General features: G+C 35.4%; 2 protein-coding genes across 3 annotated transcripts; both read left to right on the top strand.

Annotated features, from left to right (window-relative positions):
• The first annotated feature begins 1,889 nt into the window (after positions 1 to 1,889).
• On the top strand, positions 1,890 to 4,819 carry LOC148959792 (uncharacterized). Its single transcript, XM_089109588.1, has 2 exons — positions 1,890 to 2,234; positions 3,254 to 4,819. The coding sequence occupies exons 1-2, from the start codon at positions 2,037 to 2,039 to the stop codon at positions 3,596 to 3,598; spliced, it is 543 nt and encodes a 180-aa protein (XP_088965714.1). The 5' UTR covers positions 1,890 to 2,036; the 3' UTR covers positions 3,599 to 4,819.
• A 6,517-nt stretch (positions 4,820 to 11,336) lies between these two features.
• LOC135694757 (mucolipin-3) lies at positions 11,337 to 23,927 on the top strand. 2 transcript variants are annotated; one of them, XM_065213622.2, is made up of 14 exons: positions 11,337 to 11,466; positions 12,190 to 12,659; positions 13,741 to 13,902; positions 14,609 to 14,756; positions 15,693 to 15,759; positions 16,092 to 16,188; positions 16,650 to 16,746; positions 17,916 to 18,031; positions 18,627 to 18,776; positions 19,882 to 19,983; positions 21,426 to 21,548; positions 22,051 to 22,260; positions 22,700 to 22,800; positions 22,972 to 23,927. In XM_065213622.2, the coding sequence occupies exons 2-14, from the start codon at positions 12,267 to 12,269 to the stop codon at positions 23,105 to 23,107; spliced, it is 1,902 nt and encodes a 633-aa protein (XP_065069694.2). In that variant the 5' UTR covers positions 11,337 to 11,466; positions 12,190 to 12,266; the 3' UTR covers positions 23,108 to 23,927. The 2 variants fall into 2 exon arrangements, with proteins under 2 accessions (XP_065069694.2, XP_088965713.1); XM_089109587.1 differs by having other exon boundaries at positions 11,454 to 11,474.
• The last annotated feature ends 1,257 nt before the right edge of the window (positions 23,928 to 25,184 follow it).

The following is a 25,184-nucleotide window of genomic DNA, read 5'->3' on the forward strand; positions in this document are numbered from 1 at the left end:
TCTCAAAAGGGGAAAAGTGCCCTTTTTCCTGGAAAATTGCTTGAATACTTTAACTATTACGCTAAAATGGTTGGTCATACAGTTAATGACACACTCCGGAGATGTAATAGACCTCGCAGGAATACAGATAAATGATTTAGTCAAACTTTCACGCACTTGTTGGGTCGAACGTCATCATGTTGCAGTAATAGAGTCTATCTTCAAGCCCCAACTCTACAGCGTATTTTATGATGCGCTACGCACTGACTTCGAAGAAGAATGGTTCTGGGACTCAAAAACCAAAATAAAGGCACAAGATTTTGAACGGGATAGAGCCTCTACGACCTCTGGTAAAAAGTTACAAGAATAAAAACCAAGACATTTTTCAAGCCTGTCACATAGTTGACAGGGTCATAGAAGACCTTTGCATGAAACGAGCGAATGCAGAGAAATATTTTCGGACTGGTATTAGCAAGCAGTAAATATGGCACAAAAAGTTGATGTTCAGCTGTTCCGTTCCTTGTCAGTATTACAAATCAGCTGAAGGCAAGACTTGGAGACAGAAACCAGCTGAAGTCAAGGCTCGTGGAACTGTTCAACCTCCTCCAATCTGTAGTGCGAAGCAAAGAATTCAATAATAATATTTTAAAGCGCAAAATGTCTTCGGATATGGAAGATGATGGGTTGCTATTCAAAAGTGAGCTGGCGCTGGGAAAAGGAGATGACAGCAGGGTCGCCGAGAGGGGGACAAAGGGGCAAATTGCCCTAGGGCCTCGAGGTCTAGGGAGCCTCACAAAGCAATGAATTCCGTTTTTAAATGGAATTTATTAAAAGTAACAAAATTACAATTAAAAAGTAAAACATCTTAAACGAATTAGTGAATTTAAGCTATTTGCAAGGGTGTGGTGGCAAAATTTTTGCTCGCTTCGCTCGCAAAAGGCATTGTTTTTTCCATTTCCCCCCTCCTTCGGGCCTCCTAAACTTCATCACACCTCACCACAAAATAAACCGTACACCACAACTTTTCTCTATTTATCAGTTTCCCTTGTCTGGCGTACAATATTTACAGATTTACTAACTGCTCATATTTTCGGTGTACCTAAACAAATGCCCCGGTGGACCTTTAATGAAGTTTAATTAGTGCCCTTTTTGTGTCTTGGACCCCTGCCCTCTGAAATTTCTGGTTGCGCGCCTGTTTATGGCCTGCACTGCATCTTTTAATTCAAGAAGGATATGATGGGCAAAAGAATATCAACTATCAACATGTTTGTATGCCCCAAAGTATCAGAAAGTAAAAACCATATGCATTTCAAAGCTACCAAAATGTACCATATTTGCACATTTAAGTTTTTGTTTGTGGAACGTTAAGGAATATTGAGTTCCGTCCTGCCCATCATTACAGACAGATACCGTATTTACAACAATGTGATTGTCGCTTGCAATCGAACATTCTTGTCATGACATTTGGCAATCTTTTCTAAACGTGTGACACTATTTTTGTTTTCACCTAGTTGTTACTTGTATCAAACCCTTCCTGCTTTGAATATCTCTCCCGTCTATTGTTAGAGTTGCCTGTTCCATTCTGCTTCCTTTGCAAAAAACTCTCAGCCACAAATAACAGATTTGGTTTTTTACTCTAGTTAGAATATTTGTCATCTTCATGAATGCACCTACTGCCGTGCAGATAGATACACCTATCACCTATTAGACTTTGGATATCCTTCCTCAAGCTCGGGGACGCATTGTTAGCATATTTTGCTGGTTTTCCAACCATTTAAGCGAGTAATTTAACTGCCCACGAAAATCAACATGTGCCCCCCTCCCCCCACTCACTGATCTCGAAAAGAATGCTCCGCCGCCCCAAAAAAGAACAAATTTATGCAGAATATTCCATGAGAGCTACGCCAAGTTTTTTAATGTTGACACATGACCATCAGGCCAAGAGGTATCCATATTATCTTTAACTAACCCTAACGCTGGATCTTTTGGTCTGAGCATTCAGGTCAACTGGCCAGCGAAATAAACACCAAGAGAGGGAGAAAGTTGTCTTCAAAACCATGTCTTTTTCTATAACGTCGTTCTTTGGAATAGAAGGTACTGGGCTGGCAAATTCAGTAAAGACAGCAGCTCAAGCCGTGTTTAGGCCATTGCTGCCAGAGCAAGTCACGGTAGAAATTGTACCACACTTTCTAGGAACAGAGATGATGCACGATTTAAGTAAGCTGTGGTCAGATATTCAACAGGAAAGCCCATCCGTAAGTACTTTTACGGCAATTGATGTCTTTGAATTTTAAAATTCAAAAGACGAAAGTTTACAATTTTTGCTCCATCGCTCATTTTTTTAGCAGAACTTTGTTATAATTTGCAGAACGTTTTATGATTGGAAATTTTCTTGGTTCTCTGAAAACATTCTTTTAACATCCAAAAGTTTATCTTTTTCATGTAATATTTTTTTTATGTTTACATAAAAAGTTAAGTGTCAAAGGGTCTCGTGAAGGAAGCCTGACATTTTCGTTTAGTAAATGAAAATGTTAGATTTTTAAACACTTAACCTCGATCATTCGACAGCTATATAAAGTCCTTGACATATCCTGAAACTGTCAGTGACAGCTCATATCTGAAAACTTTGAAGCTAAATCTTAGTAGAAAATTTCTTCCCTTGGGTACCTGCAGCAAGTAGCATTTGCTAAATTTTTACAGCTGTAATGGTACTGCAGTTATCTTCACACCAAGTTTTGCTTGATAAGCTGTGACAGCAAACTTAAATGGACAGTTTTACACATTTGGGTCTTAATATTTTTTGTGACAGTAAATATTAATGTGACTTTAATCAGAGTGACCATAGCCAAAGTCTACTGTATGTACATACCTTCAAATGTATCTGGCTATATCAATTTTCTATCCCTTTCCTTTTCATTTATGGTTCCTTGAAAATGATCATTGTTTTTCAAGCAAAATTGACAGCAAGTATATGTTACCATAATTATGTGGTGCACGAGGGTCTAATAACTGGGTCTGTATCATATATTGTATTATATTATGAAAGCAAATACTATGGTATTGCGAAGCATCTTATATGCTTATAAGTATTTAGGATGATCTGTCTTGTATTATTTTGTACCTACCTACCATAATAGATAGCAATAATTCTTTTCAATATCAATCTTCAATTAACAAACTAACAGTGGCATCTAGTCAAAAATGATTTAATGTCAAGAGGGCTATGGAAGCCTTGCAGTACCAGCTGTTTATATTTTGTACTTTTTCAAAACAGCAATCAGCATATGCTTTGAGGGACTTTATTTTGAAGAGTGTTCAGTCAACTCACCTCTATACAGAAAGCTCAAATTTTGCCAAATCTATTGCTGAAAATGTTCCAAGTATTCATGATATATTTGGAAATGTCAACAGTGAAGATGAAAATATCACAGAGACATTTGGTGGCTTTGAAGATTTTTCAGATGTCATTAAAGATTTGATTAAGTCAATGAAAGTCCTTGCCACATTTGAAGTAACTAGCAATGTCCAGGAGGACCTCCACATCCCCCATTTTAATGTGCAAGCTATGACAAATCTGAGACCAAAGAACCCTGCCAGAAGATATATTGGAAGAGTTTAACTGTTTGTTGGTTTTGATATTAGGAATTTTAGATAAATGTCAGTTATTGAATTGAATATCCAAAAACTCTTACACAATTATTAAAGAATCATTATCTTCTATAAGACAGATATTATGTATAATTTTCCTACTGTATGACAGTTTTATATGTATTTTAAAAGAGTAAATTGGACATTAAGCTTTTACCACTATATTGGCTAGTGAGAGGTAGACCTTGAATAATAGGCAGTCTTAAAAATTCCAATTAAGCCACTCCCTCTTTTACCACAAGGTTTTGATTTTGGCTAGACAATTTCATCAAGAATTTATTAGGTAATGTTCAGAAAGTTATTTTTAACATAGTTTCCTTATAAAAAAACAATTAGTAATTGGTGATTGGGTGAAGACATGCCATTATTTTTTAAATGTAGAGACATATTGTATCTGCTTTTTCATTGACCTAGGAACCAGGAAGCCCAGGGGGGCACTCTTTAGAAACATTATTAAACAGTACATATTTGAAGCTAACAGCGGCGCCTCCTTTTGCCTTCATGTCACCTCCTAGACTTTTGAAATGCTTCCAACATCAATGCTCTCTTTAAGGTTTAATATCTATCTTTATTGATTAATTAATGAAATTCATTAGTCATTGGTTTGATTCAAGGAAAATATTTATTTGGTGTCAAGAAGTCAGTTATACATTAAGCTAAAGCTTTTTAAGAGCAGTATGCCTGTGATGTCAAATACCTAATATCATTACTTCAAGTATCTTATTCCGTTACACTTGCATCAAAATGCAAGATGTTCTTTGTAGTGCATTTGTGATCAGGGCCACTACTACAATGAGTCATATAGTTTGGGAATCCCCAATTTCGTTGCAAAAATATCAAAAATTTTTTCGCTTGCTAAAACCTATTTAAAGTAATTCACACTTTAGCTTCTAGTAATGACAGATGGGTGTTGTTACAAGTTTAAGGATAGCCCTTTTGTACATCAGAAATGATGTGATTTAAGATAAAATGAGTCATGTAGCCCCTAATGTTGTCCCTAACTTTTACCACACCAATTTCATTGGTAATTTTTTTATCTCGGTTTCCCGTTAAGGTTTGTAGAAGTGGCCTTGATTCTTTTATCTAAATTTTAGCTATCATGTATGCAGTTTTAAACTGAATTGAAATAAAATTATGTTATATGAAATAGTCTACAGATTTCATAGACCTGTATATGAAAGACGATTTGATATTCTTGTCTATGTCTTAGTTCTGATTGAAGATAAATTGTTTTTATGTAGCATCAGTAACTAGATTGTGGAAAAATACTCTATCTAGCGGCTGGTAGCCCCAGATTACCTGACAAGAGCACCCCACTTTCTTGTCCTCTGGTGATCTTGACATTTCTACCACTGTTTAGCAGCTCACTGATGTGTTATTTCCACCTTTCTCCGTGTCAAATCCTGTATTTTTACCAAGGGACATGTCTGTATAACTTTCCTTCTCTCTATTATACTGTGATGGTAAATATTGCTGGATAGTATTAGTTTACCGCTGTCCAATGGATTTCATACCCCCCCCCCCCCCTACTCAGGCACATCTGAACCAGGGGGCTGGGGGAACTGTAGACCCTCTTTTTTTTGCTTACAGCAATCATGTTGTGTCATCATAGATAATGGTGGAAAAATTACCATAAAATTTTGCCAATTTTTCTAGAGCTCCCCCCCCCCAAAAAAAATGTGCCCTGGCGTCCTTGCTGCTCCAGTAAGATAGATTGTTTTATATCTGTTAACCGTAATTTCAATTTATGCCCTTCCAACTTAGAAATTTCAGGCAGAACCCTTATATTCTTTATGAACAAGAAGATTTTCAATGATGTTTCATTTTTAATGAGAACATTTTTTTCATAATTATTTACGTTATTTCATTTAGAGTCTTGAACATAGGGTACATTTTATTAGGTGGGGCGTCTTTTATTCAAAATAATGGTCTTCGTTACAGCTTTAAATGCATTTGCTATTTAGGCTCTAAAATATGGAATGACAATTACAAACCCATCTTCAAATTTCTCTCATTGGTGTAAATGAATGAACCCAGTATTGGAACCTAAAATTCCCCGACGAAGGGGCACTTATCTGACCTTAGGGGGGGCCTATTATAGGAGGACCAAAAGCCGCAGAACCGTGCAAAAATCAACTAAATGCCGCAATCCGCAATGAAATTAAGCGCGAAGACGCGACCGCGATAGCAAAGAGGCCCTATAAGAGATTATTGAAATATGATTTAATTAAAGTTTTCGGGGAGAAAATATGACTATTTAGATTTTTTGGTTTTGAAATAACTTTGTTTCCCAGTATGAAATATGAAATAACAAAATAACTGAATACATCTTTGAATGTTGTGTTAGAATTATCTATTTGATAACAGCATTGACTCAAGTGACTTTTGATATGTAGAGTTTTTAGGATACCATATTACGCCTGGGTTGCTCTTTTAAATTTTCCAAACTTTTTTGGGGCATTTTCTCACAAGAGGCGCTTAAAAGAAGAGGCGGCTTTTCATACTTCATGATTAGTAAAAAAGCCAATAGCATAGAATCTACCGCAAATTGTTTTGCCTTATATTATCTCATCAAAATAGACAAAAATACCAGATAAGATCATAAAAGTGTTTTTATCTACCTTAATTGTTCCACAACTATATACTATGAATTCTTTCTAATACAACTAAACAACAATATTGTAAACCATTTAAGTTGCAGGATTGATTTGCTGATAAAATCTGTCTTCTAAATTTTCAAATCTCCAAACAGATATTGTTCATTTTTCAATTTTTTTTATCTGGGTCTAGACATGTTTTCCGCGAGGTTATTCTTATTTTAAACAAAATAGACGAAGACTGGCCCCTTCAGGTTGTACCCTCCACGCAAAAGACTTTAGACTATCAGTTTTGATACGTGTATGTTTTTCGAGTTTCTTTAGTTGAAAAGAGCTCCCCAAAAACAAGTTGAGCAAAACAAAGATGGATTTCTCATCCAGTGTCCTTAGATTCCCCTCAAAAGTACCAAAGGATCACCACAGTTCCAAAGAGAATCAATTCCCTATTTTAACCTAAGTACGGGGCCCTTTGGCTATTCCTGAACATATTCTTTACACATTTTCAATATTTTATCTGCAAAGTTTGGTTTTGAAGACTCAGTCCATTTTGTATGTGAGTCGGTCCCATGTGTCCTGACACCTCCTAAAAACTTTCTACTTTGGGGGTAGAATGGAACATTTGACAATTTCGAAATACTTTACTTTGGTAATTTGAAAAATGAATTAATTGTAAGATATCATCATGAAATATGAAATAATGTCGTCCCCTCTTATAGGGCCTCGCAAAACATCACGAGACACCAAACGCCATCTACTTGAAAAGGGGGATAAGAAGTAACTGTTTCTAATGGTCCTCACTATATTTCGCAGCAAGCTATCGTTGTATCAATCCAAACATTTTTAAACATCTTTTGACACATCAACGTGTTTGTACCCAAGCATTTTCCACATCCCAACTTTTTTTAGAATACCTAATTTTTGCAGAGCCACAACATTTTTTAATTATTAAAACTCGCATTTTTCTTGCTTTGAACAAAACTCAAGTAAACCAAAAACTTGATTCTTGATGAAGCTTGAGCGTTGCATTATTCTTAATCTATTCTTAAATTTCAGCGATTTAAAGCCTTAATATTCCTATAGACTATTTTCTCATAAAAAGTGTGTACCCTGAATCATATGAATGGATTAAAATTCGAAAAAAGCTAGCCCTACTCAAGCTCTACTGAATAAATGGGTTATTGAACCTCACTGCGCAACCACACTGTGCCCTGACTCTGAGCCGACAAGGAAGATAGTCTCTTTTGCTAGTCGACCCGTCCTTGCATCACTTTTCTCGCTTCTTAGAAATAGAAACAGTTTTATGAGTTATTGAAAAATTAATTGAAAGCTGAAAACATTGTCTCTGCAGCTAGATAAAATCCAATACATGAGCCGAAAAATATATTTATTGCTAGGCATATGAAAAATTAGAATTTTTTGCTCAATTGTTTATCGACAACAATACGTCCTTAATCTTAACAAAACGTCTCGACAGATTTACCACTGGAGATAGCACCATGGTTGCCGTAGAAGGATGAAAAATCATTTTGAGTATAAGTGATTCAAGTTCACTGGAAAATGGACCTTTTGAAGCAATTTTGCCTTTACAAAAAAATTAGATGGTTTCTCTTTATATAGGGACAGAATCTCTCACTGGTTGGGATAAAGTCTTGATATCGGGACTAATAAGGAAGGCTGGGAGTTGGGAATAAAAGAGGAACATTTCCATAAATGCTGAAATTGGTTTTGCCAAAAAGCTCCATAGGGGAGACCATATCTTTGGTACAGTAGTCTTTGTGCTCCTTGAATTATAAAAGCTGATTCAATGTTTTCGCTGACCATATCATTGTTATAATCCAATGTTTTCACTTTACATGTTAGAAGATTGGGCAATTTCATCCCCTCGTGCTAATTTTAAATATTTATTTATTTATAAAGATTTTAAATATTTCCTTTCTCTTGGCCCTATCCTCTAAAATCCTGGTTATTTTCTTAATATAATCAAAAATGTTTCAAATAAGATCCTCGTTTCCATTGAAGGAACTATGTCACAGAATAGGAATTAGGCAGAAGGGGAACTCCTGCCTATCAGGTGGAGCCTGAAAAAACTTGCGCCTGCGTTAACTTATACGAGGCTTAGAATGTCGGGAAAATTTTAAAAGAGAATGAAAGTAGACAACTTGATTTAAGACGAAATGCCCCATGATAGTGAACAAATTCAATTATGTATCATAATTCGTTTATATCTGATTAATGAATGATAATTTTGTCGTGGCTAAGTTCGTCTAATGAAATCGAGGTTAAAGGGGAATTAAATAATTCTGTTGTTGACTCAGGCTTCAAAAACAACAAAGGAACCGACGAGAGTTACCCTTCTGCCTATTTCCTATTCTGTGACTGTTTTGTTTATTATGATCTCTTCGTAGCGGGAGGACGCGATTGTAAAAATCTGCCCATATAATTCCTATCATAAAATAAGTGGAAATGTAAGGAGGTAACATAAGAGTTTGTATAAAGTTTTTGGCAAAGACTTTAGATTATTTTATATTGCTTGATAGTTGTATCAGGTTGTTTAGAAGCATCCCTCTCTTCTTTCGTCAAGTTAGGATGCTATGACAGTTCATATGAGACAGAGTCATCTATATAAATTTTTGCAGCTTGTACATGTAAAGGTTGGTTGTGCATTCGCGCAGTGATAAGTAATGTAAAGCTTGGTTCAAAAAACCTGTTAAAGCACAAGTTGGTTATAATTTTGTTTTCTAAATATGTTGCGCGGCCCCTTATGCTTACGGGCAGATTATGATACCATATAAAACCTCAGCCTTCAAAATTTTTTGGGGCCAACTGTCACCTTGGCCCAGCTCGCTTTGCAAGACCATGTCCACAACATTAGGATTGATGGTTTATTCATTGTTTTAAATTTTTTAATGATATCCAGTTCAGTTATATCTAGTTGCCTTGTCTGTAAAATTATCTTCTGAAAATTCCCTAGTCATGAATATTACGTCAACCCCTATTATTGTGAATTAATTGGGACTGACCATCCCATGAATCATTCTGAAAACTGTACGTAGATATTTTGTCCGCCTTGCGGAGACAATATTCTTCGCAAACATTTGACTCGTGTAAGAGAGCCCTATGACACCATATAAAACTGCCGAATATTTCTTGGGGATCCTATTTGTTTGTCGACCCAGTGGGAGGTACGGTCCTGCTTACACGGCCATAGCAACCACGTAGCTGTAGCTATAGCAGTATAAATGTTTTCCCTTTCCAATGCTTTTAGATCAAAGATTCAATTCCAGATTTATCGAAGTCCTTTGGCTAGAAAAGATGCTGCTATAGTTCAAGTAAAAACCAAACTATTGAGATGTTTTAATGAATGGATTAAAAGACGCGGAGAAAAAGAGTGCACTAGCTTCGTTACTGGTCACTCGGCCCATTTCTGTCATTAGTCTATTAGTCACGAAATATTTTGTGTGGCCCTTTTTTGTGGTCTTGCCAAACAGTTGTTACATAGTGCAGCATTTCTGTTTGCTGTTAAACTTGGTACAGGACTTACAGCATCATGCAAGAAATGTTGTGTGGCTAAACGATACAACATCGCAATGGCAACAATTATTGCACCATATTTTTATTGCAACTGATACATAATTTCATAGCAAGTAGAGTTAAAACACAAATGGGAGATTTACCAATATGTCCAGGAGAAAGTCCTTTAAGACGCATTACTAAAAACTTTTTGAAAGTTGACTGTCGCATGAGCGAACATTATTTATGCCCTCCCTTGCCATCGTTCAACGAATTTGTGAGAACATCCACGTAATGTGTGCCATTTTTTATCCGTATGGAAATGAATGCTCGTTATTCAAATTTATTGGAGGAAATTTAGACTGCTTTTTGTGACGCAGTTTAAGAGCAGATAGACATTACTTAAATGCAACTCCAAGTCAAGAGGCATATTTTAGTTAAGTAAGAACAATATCTTACTAACAGCTCACTAAGCAACAATTTGAAAACTCGAATACATTCTTCAAGTCTTAAATTATTTCTACAACTTCAAATTGTCGTTTCAGAAATGTTCTTTGGTTGGACATAAGTATAATTCAAATACAATTACCATTTTTTCTGAACTGCAATTTACAGTATCTTAAAAGTCGCTTCGCTTTAAGTCACAACACACTGTTGTCTAATGTTTCATAATTCCAATTATGTACAACTTTTCAATTGTTTTTTACAGTCATTTCCGATTACTGTATCCTGGGTACCAGAGCCGCAGTGTCAGCTTCAGCTTTTCAAAAAGAATGTTTCCAGAGCTGAGTCAGTTACTTTTAACATGTATCTGATAACAGTTACAAAACAAATTGCCAAAATATTTTCAAATAGAAACAAAACATACAAATACTTCTCAAATAGTAATATAGCTGCGAAGCACGTTTGTTATCGAATTTTTGAAATGTGATTGGTCAATAAGGCATGGAGAATTATAATCTCGTAGCCAATCAAAGCTGTCTCCAACATTTCAAGTTGCGAGCCTCAAAATTGGTCAAAAGATATGAACAAATTAAAACAAGCTGAGGCCGAGCTACTGTAGAATTTAATTTGGAACAATGTTTCATCTCAAAACAAGAAGTTTTTTGTAATCTATTGGTGGTTTTTAGGTGATTTTTCAAGCTTGCCGCCAAATAAGGGGTCTTTCACTCACTTTGTCAGCAAACGAGGCCTGAACACCTCCCTAGAGCACAGCAGTTAGCTAATACACCGCGTACACCCGCATAATTCAAGAACAAATTATGAACAATCCAGCCTCAGATTTTCGAAAAAATCAAGAACAGCCAGCCTAAGCTTCAATTTACTGGTTCTTAAAAGATGAGTGCGTGTATAGGTAATACAATTCTTTCTAAATCATTGAAATGTGTACATGTCATTAGAAATGCTGAAATATTCTAGCTATTGTGGATTTAAATAGTCGTTTTTGGAATCTCAAACGGATCAAGCTATACCAATTTAAAAAAGAGAAAATGTTTGTCAGTGAACAGTTTTTTTCATTGTAAATGTAACCACTGATCTTTTTTTGAGATCAGTGATTGTAACATTTTTCAGAATTTTCCTGCCGCCGAATTCTGAAAAGGAGACCACTTCACTTGAAATCGAGAGCAAACCATAAGGTCCTTCTAACTGAAGAACAATAATAACCTGAAACCGAAGAAAGGTCATTCTCATCATGTGATGTTATTGTCGATCAACTTTAGTGGAGATTCAGGTAAAGGTGTACGTCTAGTGTTTTTCAACAATATTGTTTGTTTTGCACATTAGCACCTTATCGTAAATGTTGCCCTTAAACGCATTCCAGATATATTGTTACATGTTTGTGTGTTAATATGAAATTTCAATTATGATGATGCAATTAGGCTATAGATAATTGAAGGCGCACTATTCGTGCTCCAAATATATATAAGCGTAAAGAATCTAGAATACCTTGCAGTTTATGCACTTTTATACCCATTTAATTATTTACCTCAAGTTTTAGGTTGCATTTTTTAATAATTTGAATTGAAAACAATTGTAAATTTTGTTATCAAAGTCAATTTATCTTTCATCTCACGACTGAGATTGTTTTCGTCATTTTTTTCGAGTAATGACCTTATATTTTGTTCTGAATGTCGCAGGCAACAGTCTTGAAATCCTTTTCTAACGACCTTGATTGAGTTGGCTGGCCTTTTTCACCTGTGAACTAGACTCACATATTAATATAGTTCTCTGTTTATACACCAAAAGTGGATATGAAGCCTTCAAGTAATTGAAACTGCAAGAAATAGTTGCAAAAAACGTTAATATCAATTTCATGTCGTTTTGATATAACTAGAATTAAGTATTTTTCAACAATTTATGGCATGTTTACATGTTAGAAACTTTCACTAAGTGACTTGAAAGTACATGAGAAGACATGTTTTTTGCAACTTTTTTTGTTCATTATTTTTTCCAGGTTAAGCTTGAGTAGGCAAAGCAAAGTATGATGGTGCAACGCAACTAGAGATATAAATGACATTCCTGTGAATCTCGATGGATGAAAACAAAGGACAAGATGGGGTGAATGGAAACCGTATTTTGAAAAGGCTTGCATCAATAAAAATTTCTGAACAAGAAAAAAGCCAAATTTATCCAAAAAATGGAGCTCCTTATGTTAGATATCCATCATATGAGAGTACAGCTGAAATAAAACCATCAGTTCTTGAAAATGTCAGGAACCTATTCAAAACATGGAGGGATAAAACATATAGAATGCGGGAATCACAACTTAGGGCAAAGCGACAAAGGCAACTTTTAAATGAAGAGCAAAAGATGAGACATAAACTTGAGTATCATTTCATGACTCCTTTTGAGAAGTATAAAAGAGGGAGAAAGCCTTGGAAACTTGCAATTCAGATCTTGAAAATTATCATTGTCACTATACAGGTGAGTGTTTACTTTCATCCTAAAAAATATTTTTGTGTTTCATTGTTAGTGGAATGTTCGGCTAATGAAACAGTTCTATGTTGATAAGTACATTTGGCTATTTTGGCTCATGAGCTTTTTGATAAGAAGCCAGCACACCAAATTTACTATAGTGCTACTAAAAGAGAACTTCTGATAGCACTATAGTAAGCACTGCAGAACATGCCATATGAATAGTTAAATAAGGTTTGCATACAGAAAATGTGACTGAAAGACTATGCACATGCATGATCTTGATGGGAACTGCCTTACTTTGCAGACTGGATTAGAAGGTTAATTTTATTTATAATTTAGTCATGAGTCAAGTGGCTAAGGAGGACAAAGCCTATCCTGTTATATGATGTTAAAAAAGTTAAGCATTTTCAAGATTAATTTATGCCCCCTGGGGGGTATTAAAGAGGTTTTCAGAAATTTTTAACCATTTGCCCAAATCGATCCATTTGCCCCAAGACTGTAGTCAAAGTTGCCTCATCTTATCAATGTCAAAGGTAAATCTAATCAAGTTAAATTATCTTTTTGACATCATCAAAATGATATTGTCAATACACAAACACTTAACACTATGCCACTAAGTATACTGGTTGGTGATTTATCTTTCAAACATTTACTTGATATGAATTCCTTTTGATTCTTTTTCTATATATTGAGAGCTCAGGATTATTTCAATAACTGATATCACATTAAGTATACAGCCCATAACTGTTGTAATGTCACTTTTAAAATGGTTGTTCACTGGATGTTCAACAATCTGTAAACAATATAAATATGTGTAGATGAGTCGAAAAAAATATTTCCCATCTCTGATACATAGGTAGCTAATTAGTAAGTCAGGATTTTTTAGATAGACAAGATAAACCTGGAAAATTTTTCAGGAGTATGTGGTACCACAACAAAAGGTTTTGTTAAGAGGGGAGGCTGATTCCAACTGTGCTTAAGACCTCAGCGAGTTGCTAGTTCCATTGGCTGGTATTATTTTATTAAAAAAGAAAGGAAACTATTCTATTAATTGTTTTTTAATCTTATCCTCTAATTTGTTTGCTAGGTCAGTCTCTTTGCATTGGACAGATTTGCCTTTGTTACATATTTCAAGCACACTGAAGATGCATTTCATCATTTATTTGTAAAAGGCTGGAGTGACAATCAATTTATATCGTTCTACAGCAGACAAGAATTCTTGGATGGCATTAATTTTGTTAAAGCAAGAGTAAGTTAAAAATTCATGTAGTTTATCATGAGATTCATGTTCTTCTAACAGTGAAAGGTTTTTGTTTTTTCATAAAGATACATTTTAGGCTGCAGATGATGAATGTAAAATGTTTTTTTAGAATTCTTGCCTTACCTCTAAGGCCTTGCTACAAACATGTCAGGAATAAATGCGAAAGGAGTGGGGGATCTTGTTCCTTGAAATAAACAGGGACTATGACAAGTCAAAATGTAAAAAATAATGAGTTTTAATAAACAGAAGAATTTTCCTTATATGATGCTGACAAAAAGTGGTTGCAATGACATTTCTAATTAACCTTGTCATCAATTAAACAAGGGATTGAAATAAAGAGTGGAAGGTCTTCAAGGAATCCCAAAAACAAGATGGACATTCCCAACCTCAGTAATGAATTGAAACATTAAGATACTTAGATTGGTAAAGCATAGGTGAAATGTATTTTGAAAATAGCATGGATTATTCTTAATGAAATAAAGATTATACTTTATAAAACATTAAGCTAGAAAAGCTGATCATGGTATTGGGATTGAAGTCATGTAATCACCTTTGGGTACAATCTGTCTTTTCTATAGAAGTGGGAACATTGTGGCAAGTTGCAAGTTTTTAGTGTATTTTCTTGGTAAAAGTTTGTTATTTAAGGACATGTTCAATTGTTTTTTATTTTTGCAATGTATAAACTTCATTTTAGTATGAAAATGTGAAGGATTTGGCCATTGGAGCTTATGCTTACCCAGGAAGCAATCACACATTCAAGCCAATTTTGTATTGTACAAATTACGGAAAAACTAACAATTCAGCAGCCAAGGATGCCAGGGAGGATAATGAAGCAATGCAAGGTATGATTTTGGATATACAGTATTTTCTGATTTTGGGATATTTATTTTTCTTCATTTGGTTGTAAATTTACTGGTTCTTTTTGAATTTTCAAGCCTGTGACATGCAGTTGTGACACCTATGATATGCAGCAGGTACAGGATCATCAACAGATGGGGCTAGCCAGGGCAAGTGCCCCAGGCCCTGGCCCATTCTGGGGCCTGTAATTAAAGAACCTATTCAAGTTCTGATATTTTGAAATCTATATGCATTACCAAGCAAGGAGTCTACATGCAAACGCACTGGTGTTTGCCCTAGGGCCTAGTATTGCTCTCTGCAGTTCTGAAGGGGTAGTTTGCAGATTAATAACCTCACTACTTTTGTCAAGACATGGTTTAATGTAATTTTTCTGAAATTTGATAAAGGTGTAGGTCATATTTCTCAAGATATACCTCTGGAAAATACACTTAGTTTACAGTTCTGAAATGGGGAGAAAAGGGGCCATCTCACTGGTCACTCCCATACCCTGCTATTTTGCAGTGTCTGTGAGATGGTCACTGGCGACATGCCAGTATAACTTTTGGCTTCTTATAGCATATTCTGCTTTAATTAGAATATTATTGTGAGTTTGTCTCACTCTCTTCATTACCAAATCTGGACAATGATTGTTATTTTTGTGCTATTTTTGTCTTGTCTCTCGCCTACAAGATTGGAGGACCTGTTAGATTTCACATTAATCACTATTGAGACATGTCAGGTGGGTCCATAGAGTTGTAAATGTAAATACTTTGATAAGGGTGCCTGTCTCAAATCAGAATTCCTCTGGTCCTGATAATATTAATTGGGTTGCCTAGGAACAGCCTATTTTGTGACTTTTAGACCTTTGCTGCAATTGTTGTTATTTAAGATAATTCCTCAAAATTCAGCTAATTTGATTTTAAAAATTTTTTCCCTTTCAGTTTGCAAGAGAATGGACTCAAATTTTACCCCATCATTGCTAGCTTTTGAAAAAAGATATTTTGAAAGGCAAGTATATCTTTTTCATTCTCACTGCAGTTCCATAATTTATTGGCACCCCTTTATTTTTGCTGGATGCACCCACTCTAGAAATATCCCATTTTGTTGATGGTGCAAAACAATTTTGTTAGTATTTTTTCAAACAGCACCCATATTATTGAAACACTGTATATATATTTGTTCACCAGTGCTCAACTTTCATCCATGTTGTCGTAATCAATGTTAACAACCTTGTTTTCGTATCACATATGTTCACAGAAAAATCCTTTTATCAGAACTTTATCAGAAGATTCTGCTTCTTTGTGTCTGGGCACTTATTTTCACATACTGTTGCTTTTTAGAATGGAATCGGTAGAGCTGAATTTCCAGCTGAAGTCTATTTATTTGGCTGGACTTAAACTGCTACGCAAATCTGAATGTTTTATTTTCAACATATCAGTAAGTACAACTATTTTGACACCTAATGAAAAAACAAATACTTTAGGTTTGAAAATGGTTCTTTATTCCGTCATTTCATCAATGCTGTTACTTTTAGTAAGGAAGACATTTGGGGAAAATAAGAAAAGTTGTTTTTGACGTATATTCTTATGATAAAATGCAAATGCTCTTTTTAATTATCAGAAAATTTTACAGGCAATATTTGTGCATGAAATTTTGGACCACCAAAAATTATGCGCCATAAATTTCGGACAATTTTTAACGTCCGGAATTTTCGTGGATGCCTATTATCTAAAATAATATTCGAATTGTTAATTCAAAAGAATGATAGCAAAAGAATGCTACTCCCGTCTCTCTAAAGCAAGTTTTAACAAGATTAAAGTCCCCATTTTCATTCAAATGCGAATTTTTTTTCGAGGAATTGTCACATTTTTATTATTGGCTTTTTGGTTTTTTGGTAGATAAAAATTGACAATACCAAACATGATGGTCGACTGCCAGTTGAGCTGACGACAGAGCATGATATTTGGACAGATGACTGCCCTCACTACAAGAACGGTTCGCATACTTTAAGATACACCAATATGTTCCATACCATGCTCGTATGAATAAGAACCATAGAGATGAAAGGGAGGGAAACATGTTCTCATTCCCTAGCTGCCCATCAATGAAAGAAATACATAACAAAGGTCTACGAGCGACAAAAAATCAGGAGTTTAGGCCTGTTTTATTCCAAAATGATACTCAATTATGAACACATCTTAAGTCATTCAAAATGATGAATGTTGGGTGAATACTGCATAGATTTATTTGCACGATTGGCTGTTGATCCCGACATTTTGTTCAACACTAGTGGCTGCTGTTGCATGCCACTCTCCGCCCAGGCCCCCCAATTCTTACTCTTTTGAAACAAAACGAATGAGAAACAAACATTTCTTCTAAATGTTGTTAATATGTTTGGGGTCCCATTCTGCCTATCCGCTGTATACAACATTTTTTAAGCAACGGCTAACTCTTCTTTAATCGTTGGCAGATAGATACAGCCAACCAAAATATCCTATTATCAGCTGCAGAAATGAATTTATAATTTCTATGTGGGATTAAAAAAAAGCGGATTTCCATTTTAAAAGAGAACTTTGAGAGTTGACAAATTGTTCCCCCGAAATTTGTGATGATTGCATAATTCATCGTCCTTCAATCTTGCCAATAGACTCCGAAAGAGTATACCTGTGTAATTTTTATAGAGAATGTGTATGTTCTCGACGTTCTTGACTAAAGATCATTACAGTGTTTCAAGTGATCATTAAACTGATTTTCGTATCAGCGAGAGAATATTCAGACAAATTTGAAAATGTGTTTTTTGAATCGCTCATCATGCCGCCAAAACGTTTCTTTTCTAGCATGCCAATGCTCCTAGTTGTCTGACTATCTTCTCTCTGATACCAAAACTTTTGTCACAAGACATGGTCTTGAATTTTGAATTTCTTATCCATATCCTTAAATACCCAAATGCACGCACAGTTTTCTTTGATCAATGCAATCATGATCGAACATAAGTTAGCCAAAAATACAAATTTCGCACCGCAAGTCCATAACAAAGCTTTGCCTTGTGCCCTCTCTAAATTGACATTTTGCTTCCAAGTGCTCTCCTCCTGCCCTTGTTTAATAACTCATTTAGTCAATACACACTCTGCCTCTATCCACATATTATTTTATTTCTTTCTTAGACGCAAAACTGGTTGCTGGGTCGCTGGAGGCCTTTGACATTTTTGTAATTCTCATATGTGCCATATCATGCTCGCTATGTATTCGCTCTGTTGTGAAATCAATTAAACTTGCAAAGGTTAGTAAATTCTTAAACAATTCTTAACCTGCTTTGATTGCTTTATATTCTGTAATTTAAAGAACCCTCGCCGAGGGACTTCGCCGAGAACATTGCTATAAGGGACACGGCTAATAATTGTCAATAGTGTTTCATACTGTTTTGTTTTTAGTGCTTTTTTATAAATTTTCTCTAATTCTTCGTTTTACCTCAGAAGGTATTAATTATCGATGAAAACTGAAAACTATGAGAATGAGAAGTTTTAAGAAAAAGCAGAATAGTTTTTAAAATTTTACCACTAGATAATCTTTACAATTTGTCGCTGTGTAGCAAATTCAGATAAAACTTCTTTTATGCTTTATACAAATTCTGTTCTTCGGGTGAGTGCCTCAAATGAACACCCCTTTCCATTGTTTCTATATACTCTTTCCTTGAAGAAGCATCTGTTTTCCTTGCCCGCTCATTTTTATTTGAAGGGTATTCTTTCTTTTAATTCTCATCTCTCCAACTGCCATGATAACTGGTCTTTTGGAAAGTATTCTACTTTATTCAAAATTCAGGTATCCATCAATTAAATCTTACTAGGTATAAAATTTGGTGTCGACTTCTTTTTTAGAAAGCTAAAGGGTACTTCAAGGAATACAGGGACGAAGTTCTGACAAGATGGGACATGCTTCAGTTCATAAACAAATGGTTTATTGTTATCGTCATCAGTGACTGCTTGTCAATCACTGGTTCCTTTTACAAAGTCCTGATTGATGAACGAGTAAGAATTCTTTTGCTTCGCATCCCATTGCTGTTGTTGACATTTTTCTAAGGTTTTAGACACTTTTTAACAGCTATCGAGCTCTTTTTGTGCTTTTTTGAAAGGCTTGGTTTCTTTGCAAGTATCCCGTGTGGGTTTGCCACATCCATCCATTTTTGAGGAGACATGCCTCAAGTGATATACACACTCTTTAATTTAGTAGCTTCTATAATAAGTGGGGAAAATGCAAAGCTGCCAGTGTTGCTGGATCGTCTCTTAATTTCCAATGGCAGAGAATGTCTTTAAGTTTGTTTGTTCAGTGATAATTATCATTATCAGCAACTTAATGAAAATGGACTCTATAAACAATACTGAATGACATATATGAAAAGGTTTACACGATGAATCAAGTAAATAGAAAGTTTTACAACAGCTCAACCTTACTCAAGAATCGGCCACGTTATCGTATTAACGGCTATTGTATTATTAGCATTTCTACTCTAGGCACGGATAGAATTTCCAAGGTGATCTCACGGATGTGGTCACCAAGTAGGTCACAAACGCTAGAAAATATCTATAGGGGGTTCCTGTTAAGGGGGTAATAAAATACAAATGGGATTAAGCATCAAGACATAGTTTCGATAAGGACGAGCTTCATTCCTTTTCAACTTCGGCTACAGAAAGTTGACTCTTCTTATCAGTTGTCCTTGCTAGAACTACTGCGCAACGCTTTACTTTTGCTTCACATTTTGCCCTTTATTCTTTTTACAAACCAGGCTGCAGTTTTTAGACTCGTTTATCTCTTTAATTTCTTAGTCATTTTGCTTCTTTAACGTACATTTTTAAACTTTTACAAGCAACCTCTTTCTAGGGACTGCGGAAGTTAAGGGGGGTGAAGGGGCTTAACCCCCTCGCTAATAATTTCAAAACTGTGCAAAAGTTGCCTTGATCTTGTTTTTTGGCATGTTTAGTCCCCCCTCCCCCCCCCCCAAAAAAAATTGTTGCCCCCTCAATCCGTGAAATGCTCCGATTCCTTGCCCTTCCCTATAACATAACGATAGTTGCCTAATTTGTCCTCTGCCTGCCAAGCTGTGTGTTAACGTATCTTGATTGTTCTTTGCTTCAGGACATGGATTACTACAACCCGTGCAGTATTGTATTTGGAGTTGCAGTTTTGCTTGTTTGGATTGGATTGTTGCGCTTTCTCACATATTTAAAAGCATACAATGTGAGTCCCTTCTCTTTAGCATTGTTCCCTCACTCAAGTTGATGACTGAACAACTGCCCTATTAGTCTCGTGAATAATAAGAATCGCATAGGTTTTTTGCAGTGAAGGAAAGTACCGTAAATCCTCGAATAAGCCCCCTGGGGGCTTATTTATTTTTGATATTATTTGGATGGGGGCTTATACGAGAAGGGGGCTTATAAAATTGTTGTAGATATTAAAAAGACATTATTAAAAGACCTCGTTTATTTTAGTAGGAATTTCTTTATGAGCATTTAATCACTTACTACCAAAAGTATGAATTTGTTGTGGTCATTTATAAAACGCAATAGGCAGCCTCAGATGGCAAAAATCATCAAATTGAGGGGTCCAATTCGAGAATGGCGTGCACAGAATGGCGTGATTTTACGTCAAGGTTTTTGTCGTATATGACATATCTCAAAATCTGGCACATCAGAAAATTGATTTTATGTGCTTTATACAAATATACAATTATTATGTGCTTCAAACTTTTATGTGAAATCGTTTATAGAATAGAACGCCGGGAGAAGTTCTGCCATTTTGTTTGCAAGAAAAGTTCTGTCATTTTATTTGCAAAAAGAATTTCTTCCATTATGTTTGCTAAAGAATTTCTGCCATTTAGTTGCAAGAGAATTTCTACAATTTTGTTTGCAAAGAGAATTTCTACCATTTTGTTTGCAAAGACAATTTCTACCATTTTGTTTGCAAGAGAATTTTAACATTTTGTTTGCAAAGAAAAATTCTTCCATTTTGTTTGCAAAGTGAAATTCTACCATTTTGTTTGCAAAGAGAAATTCTACTATTTTGTTTGCAAGAGAATTTTAACATTTTGTTTGCAAAATAATTTCTTCCATCTTGTTTGCAAAGAGAAATTCTGTCATTTTGTTTGCAAAGAGAAATTCTACCATTTTTTTTGCAAAGAGAAATTCTGCCATTTTGTTTGCAAGATAATTTAAACATTTTGTTTGCAAAAGAATAACTGCCACTTTGTAATGATGCACTACAGCGCTCCTTGTGCGAGACTTCCTAGATTCCAGGACTAATATAAATCATGCGAGAAAAGGTTTTAACTACTCTGCACTTAGAGCTTGAAACGACCTCCTTATTGATATTAGAGAACCCCCAACTATTAGTTGCTTTGAAAATCAATAAAAAGAACACTTGAAAAACTGCCTGACTGCCTCAATTTAAACACGACCCCCTATAAGAACAGCATTTGACGAGTTATCATCTTTTAAATTCAACTATATGTAATGTAATGTATTTGGTTTAAAGATTTTATCAGGGTAGCTGATGGGTTGTTATGTGTCTAAAGAAGTTTTTACACTTGATTGACGTGAAGAAAAACTTAGTATAAGATAATGTGTATAACAAAACAGTAGTTAGTCTAGCAAATTGATGATGATGACGTCTTTTTTCGTCAGATTCTCATGATAACACTGCGAGTGGCGACACCGAATCTTCTTCGATTTATTTCCTGTGTGATCTTTATTTTTATTGGGTTCACTTTCTGTGGCTGGATCGTTCTTGGACCCTACCATACCAAGGTATGCATCTTTGACCGTCAATTTCGACTCTTTTGAATCCCTGAGTTTAATGCCCGTATATCTAGAAATATTCTTAGCTTTTTTATGAAAATTTTCGTTAGAGAGGAAACCCAGAGCTAGGTAGTGTTAGTCCCATTAGAAACTTTCAATTCGATTGTATGTGCCCACAATTATCCTTTGACTTATACAAGGAATTATAGCTACTTCGGATTTATCGTCGAAAAGAAATGTTTTTTGTTAAATTTTCAAATTTAAACCTTATGATATAATTGTTCTAAGAATGATCTTCTCCTCTTCTTATTTTTCCATCAAGTGCTGTCACCAAACAAACCACCCCTCCTTCCTCGCTCGAGTTAGTCGCCATCAAAAAGCGTCCCAAAGTAATAAATCCACCAGGGGGGGCTAATTCACTGACTTTTGGTAAACGCTTTCTGTTACCTCATGTTTGAATGAACCACAAAATCGACTTTGCTTTAAATAGTATGTCATTCCTACCTCGCAGTTTCGCACCATGCTTCTTACGATGGAATGCCTGTTCTCACTCCTTAATGGCGATGACATGTATCCGACTTTCACAAATGTTGAAAGAAGCTCGGGCACTGCCGTCTTGATATTCAGCAAACTATACCTCTACGGTTTCATCTCGTTTTTCATCTATGTCGTACTCAGTACATTTATCGGTATAGTTGGAGACACCTACGAGAGATTGAAGGTAAGGGATCTGAAGTATTGTAGGTCTACATGTAATTGATATATTTAGCAGTTTTCTAGCATCCAGAAAGATTGTTCTCCCCCCCCTCCCCCCGACCCCCAAGTTTCTGCCTTTACTTGATAAGCGGGTTCTGGGTTTGCAGAAATCAAAATGCAAGTATCAAAATGACTTTTGTAATAAGAAGAACGAAAATACGCGTAGAGCTCTTGGTAGGTTTTTGAATCGGAGGGTGTCTGAGTGCTGTTGCTGCTTTACTTCATCTTAAGAGGACTTCAGTTTACTGACTCCAAGGCCCATTGTTGTGAAACATACTCAACCCATAGCTAGAAGCTTATAACTTTAAGATATACGCAGAGAAATTTTATATCTTTCTTGTCACCCTGCAGAATCACATAATAACATTTTTAGGTCTAACACACAGGAACTCCTTTCGTAACAGGATTTGGGACGGCTACCAGCGACCAGAATTGAACGTTTCATTATTGGAAGACACAGAGACCCAATTCGAAGAAGCATCGCTCACAATTCCTGTCGTGGCTGGTAAGAGCCTACGTAATGCTAGATAAAGTGTTAGCTCACACATTACCTTTTTGGGCAACACTACTTATACCATCTAATATCCGTATTAGAAATTTTAGATTTTCATTTATCTTATATTATTTTTTAATATATTATGTTGAATTAATTTATGTCTATTGCGTCTTTTTTCAGCGTGCGTTCCGCGGGTCATGCTTCCGGTACATCAAGTCCAATCACCATTTCATGCCTCGATGAATCTATAGAGGCATCTTTAAGATCCACGTTAGAGGACAGCCAAGTGTCAGTCGAGTCGGCTTCTTTGGAGTAGGAAACAATACACAGGATAAGTTGTATTTTTAATTGTTTGATTTTAATGATTATAATTGTGTAACTATGTAAAAACGACGATGCTGGAGGAACAATTTATGCGCTGTCTTCTCGGTCTACCCTATCGGTTTTTAGACATTATTCAATTAGGCTTCAAACGTGAACGCCTGTTGAATTTCTGATGCATTATACAAGATTTTGAATATGTTTGACATCTCTCCTCTTTCCCTTTTAAACGATTATAAAATTCATTTTTATACAGGTGAAAAGTACTGTTATCTCCAAGAACCATATTATAATGATAATATATTATAATGGTAATATGGTTCTTGAATGATAAAATAATGAAAATAATGATAAAGCAATTCTAGAGCAACGTAAATCTAGTCTTGGTTTACTTTGTTTTAGAATTACATTTCCACCAAATCATTTCTAAAAGAATATCTCACTTTAAAAATTATTTTCCAATTTCAGTACTCCTTTAGTCTTGATTAAAATATGACAATATACACAGCTATGATAATGCCTCCGACCGCTATCTTCTTTTCCAATATTTGGAACGTGATCGATGGTGAGGTTAGGGCTTCAGTTCTCTCCAATTGACTATTTTTTAACGCTTATAACATCAGACTTTTTAATTAAAATGTTAAAAAAGCGCTTTTACATTCAACAGCAGAGTTTCGTCAAGACTTGTGTTTGTAATCTTCATTCAGTTTTGAGCTATGATATAATTTTTGTAATTACGCATGGTAGACTTCATTTTTATTTATATGGTTGTAAAAATTTTGGCAACAATTAATAATCATCTATGACAATGTCAATCATCTGTCTAAATTTTATGATTTAAATCTAACATACTATTGCATTTGTCTTCCTGCAAAAAAATTTGTTCTCTTAAAATGCATTCTTCCCTTAATAATTCTAAAGACGGATGTGGCTTTGCCAGGCTTGACCACAACAGCCGGGGTAATTCAGGTCCTCTCTACACGAATCAGTTTGTCCAATGAACATGCAATTATTTATTAGCGTTTTTCTACAGATTTTAAAAAATGTATCAATTAATCATAGTTATCATAGACAATTGAAAGTGATGAAATTATTCAAATGATCAAAAAAAATGATGTGAAAATAATCTATGATTACTAATCACAATTTGTTTTTCATGATTGGATATGAATACAAGTATCATTGCCAAAAGATGTATCCAATAAAACCTCTGTTACATTTGGCTTTCTTGTTTCCAGTAAGATGTTTGATGTGACTCGTTGAGCAATATTTCAAATGAGATTATGATGGAGATTTTAAACAGGGGTGACTTGGAGGAGAGTTCAGCCTCCCTCCCATGTTAAAATTCAGGGAGTTTTTGGGGCTCTGCCGCCTGAGGGGGGCAAGTGAGCACATGTTTGTTTAGACGAATCCTGTGTTGCCAACCCCCACATATTTTCCTTGAATTAGCAATTCCCTATCAGTCTTTTGAGCCGGTGAATTGCTTGAATGATTCCATACATACAACAGACAATTGTAAACAGGAATGCAAGTATTTTGGGTGTGATACTGGATGTGGTCATGGATGAAGCTTTTAGAAATTGCCTACAACACAGCCCCCTCCTAGGTCTTAAGAAAAGCACTCCTGCTTGTAGATCTGTATTAATTACCAGGAATGGCAGTTTATGACAAGTTCTTAAATTAAGTAGTAAAATGTATACAAGCAACGGTTTTCGGTTCCCAGGATGAATTGTTCGAACCATTTTGTATGCCATGTCTCCTTCTGCTTGGTTTGTGCATAAAATAGATATGTGCAAACGTTGCTGAACCAAGGTTGATAGATGAGGGGAAATAACTTTGAAATGGCGGAGCGATGTTAAATGAAAGTGCTTTATTGCTGTAAAGTGTCATGAAGAATAAATGATAGTTTAAGGGTCAGACAGAATCAATGACATTATTTTCATTTCTATGTGCTACCTGCTGCTGCTTCATTTTTGTAGCTACCTTTTGTACAGCATTCATTAGAATTGTCGAAAAATGGAGTTTGAAGTTCGAATTAGGAACAAGCATTGTAAAGAATTATGTTGCTTAAT

Source organism: Rhopilema esculentum, chromosome 8 (assembly GCF_057945365.1).
Source record: "Rhopilema esculentum isolate cy_ngs chromosome 8, ASM5794536v1, whole genome shotgun sequence".
NCBI lineage: Eukaryota > Metazoa > Cnidaria > Scyphozoa > Rhizostomeae > Rhizostomatidae > Rhopilema > Rhopilema esculentum.

Coding starts and splice junctions, on each gene's coding strand:
- LOC135694757 (XM_065213622.2), top strand. CDS start 12,267: ATGGATGAAAACAAAGGACAAGATGGGGTGAATGGAAACCGTATTTTG. Junction 16,189..16,649: donor GTTTTATTTTCAACATATCA/GTAAGTACAACT, acceptor GTTTTTTGGTAG/ATAAAAATTGACAATACCAA. Junction 16,747..17,915: donor CTGCCCTCACTACAAGAACG/GTTCGCATACTT, acceptor TTTCTTTCTTAG/ACGCAAAACTGGTTGCTGGG.
- LOC148959792 (XM_089109588.1), top strand. CDS start 2,037: ATGTCTTTTTCTATAACGTCGTTCTTTGGAATAGAAGGTACTGGGCTG. Junction 2,235..3,253: donor TTCAACAGGAAAGCCCATCC/GTAAGTACTTTT, acceptor TTTTCAAAACAG/CAATCAGCATATGCTTTGAG.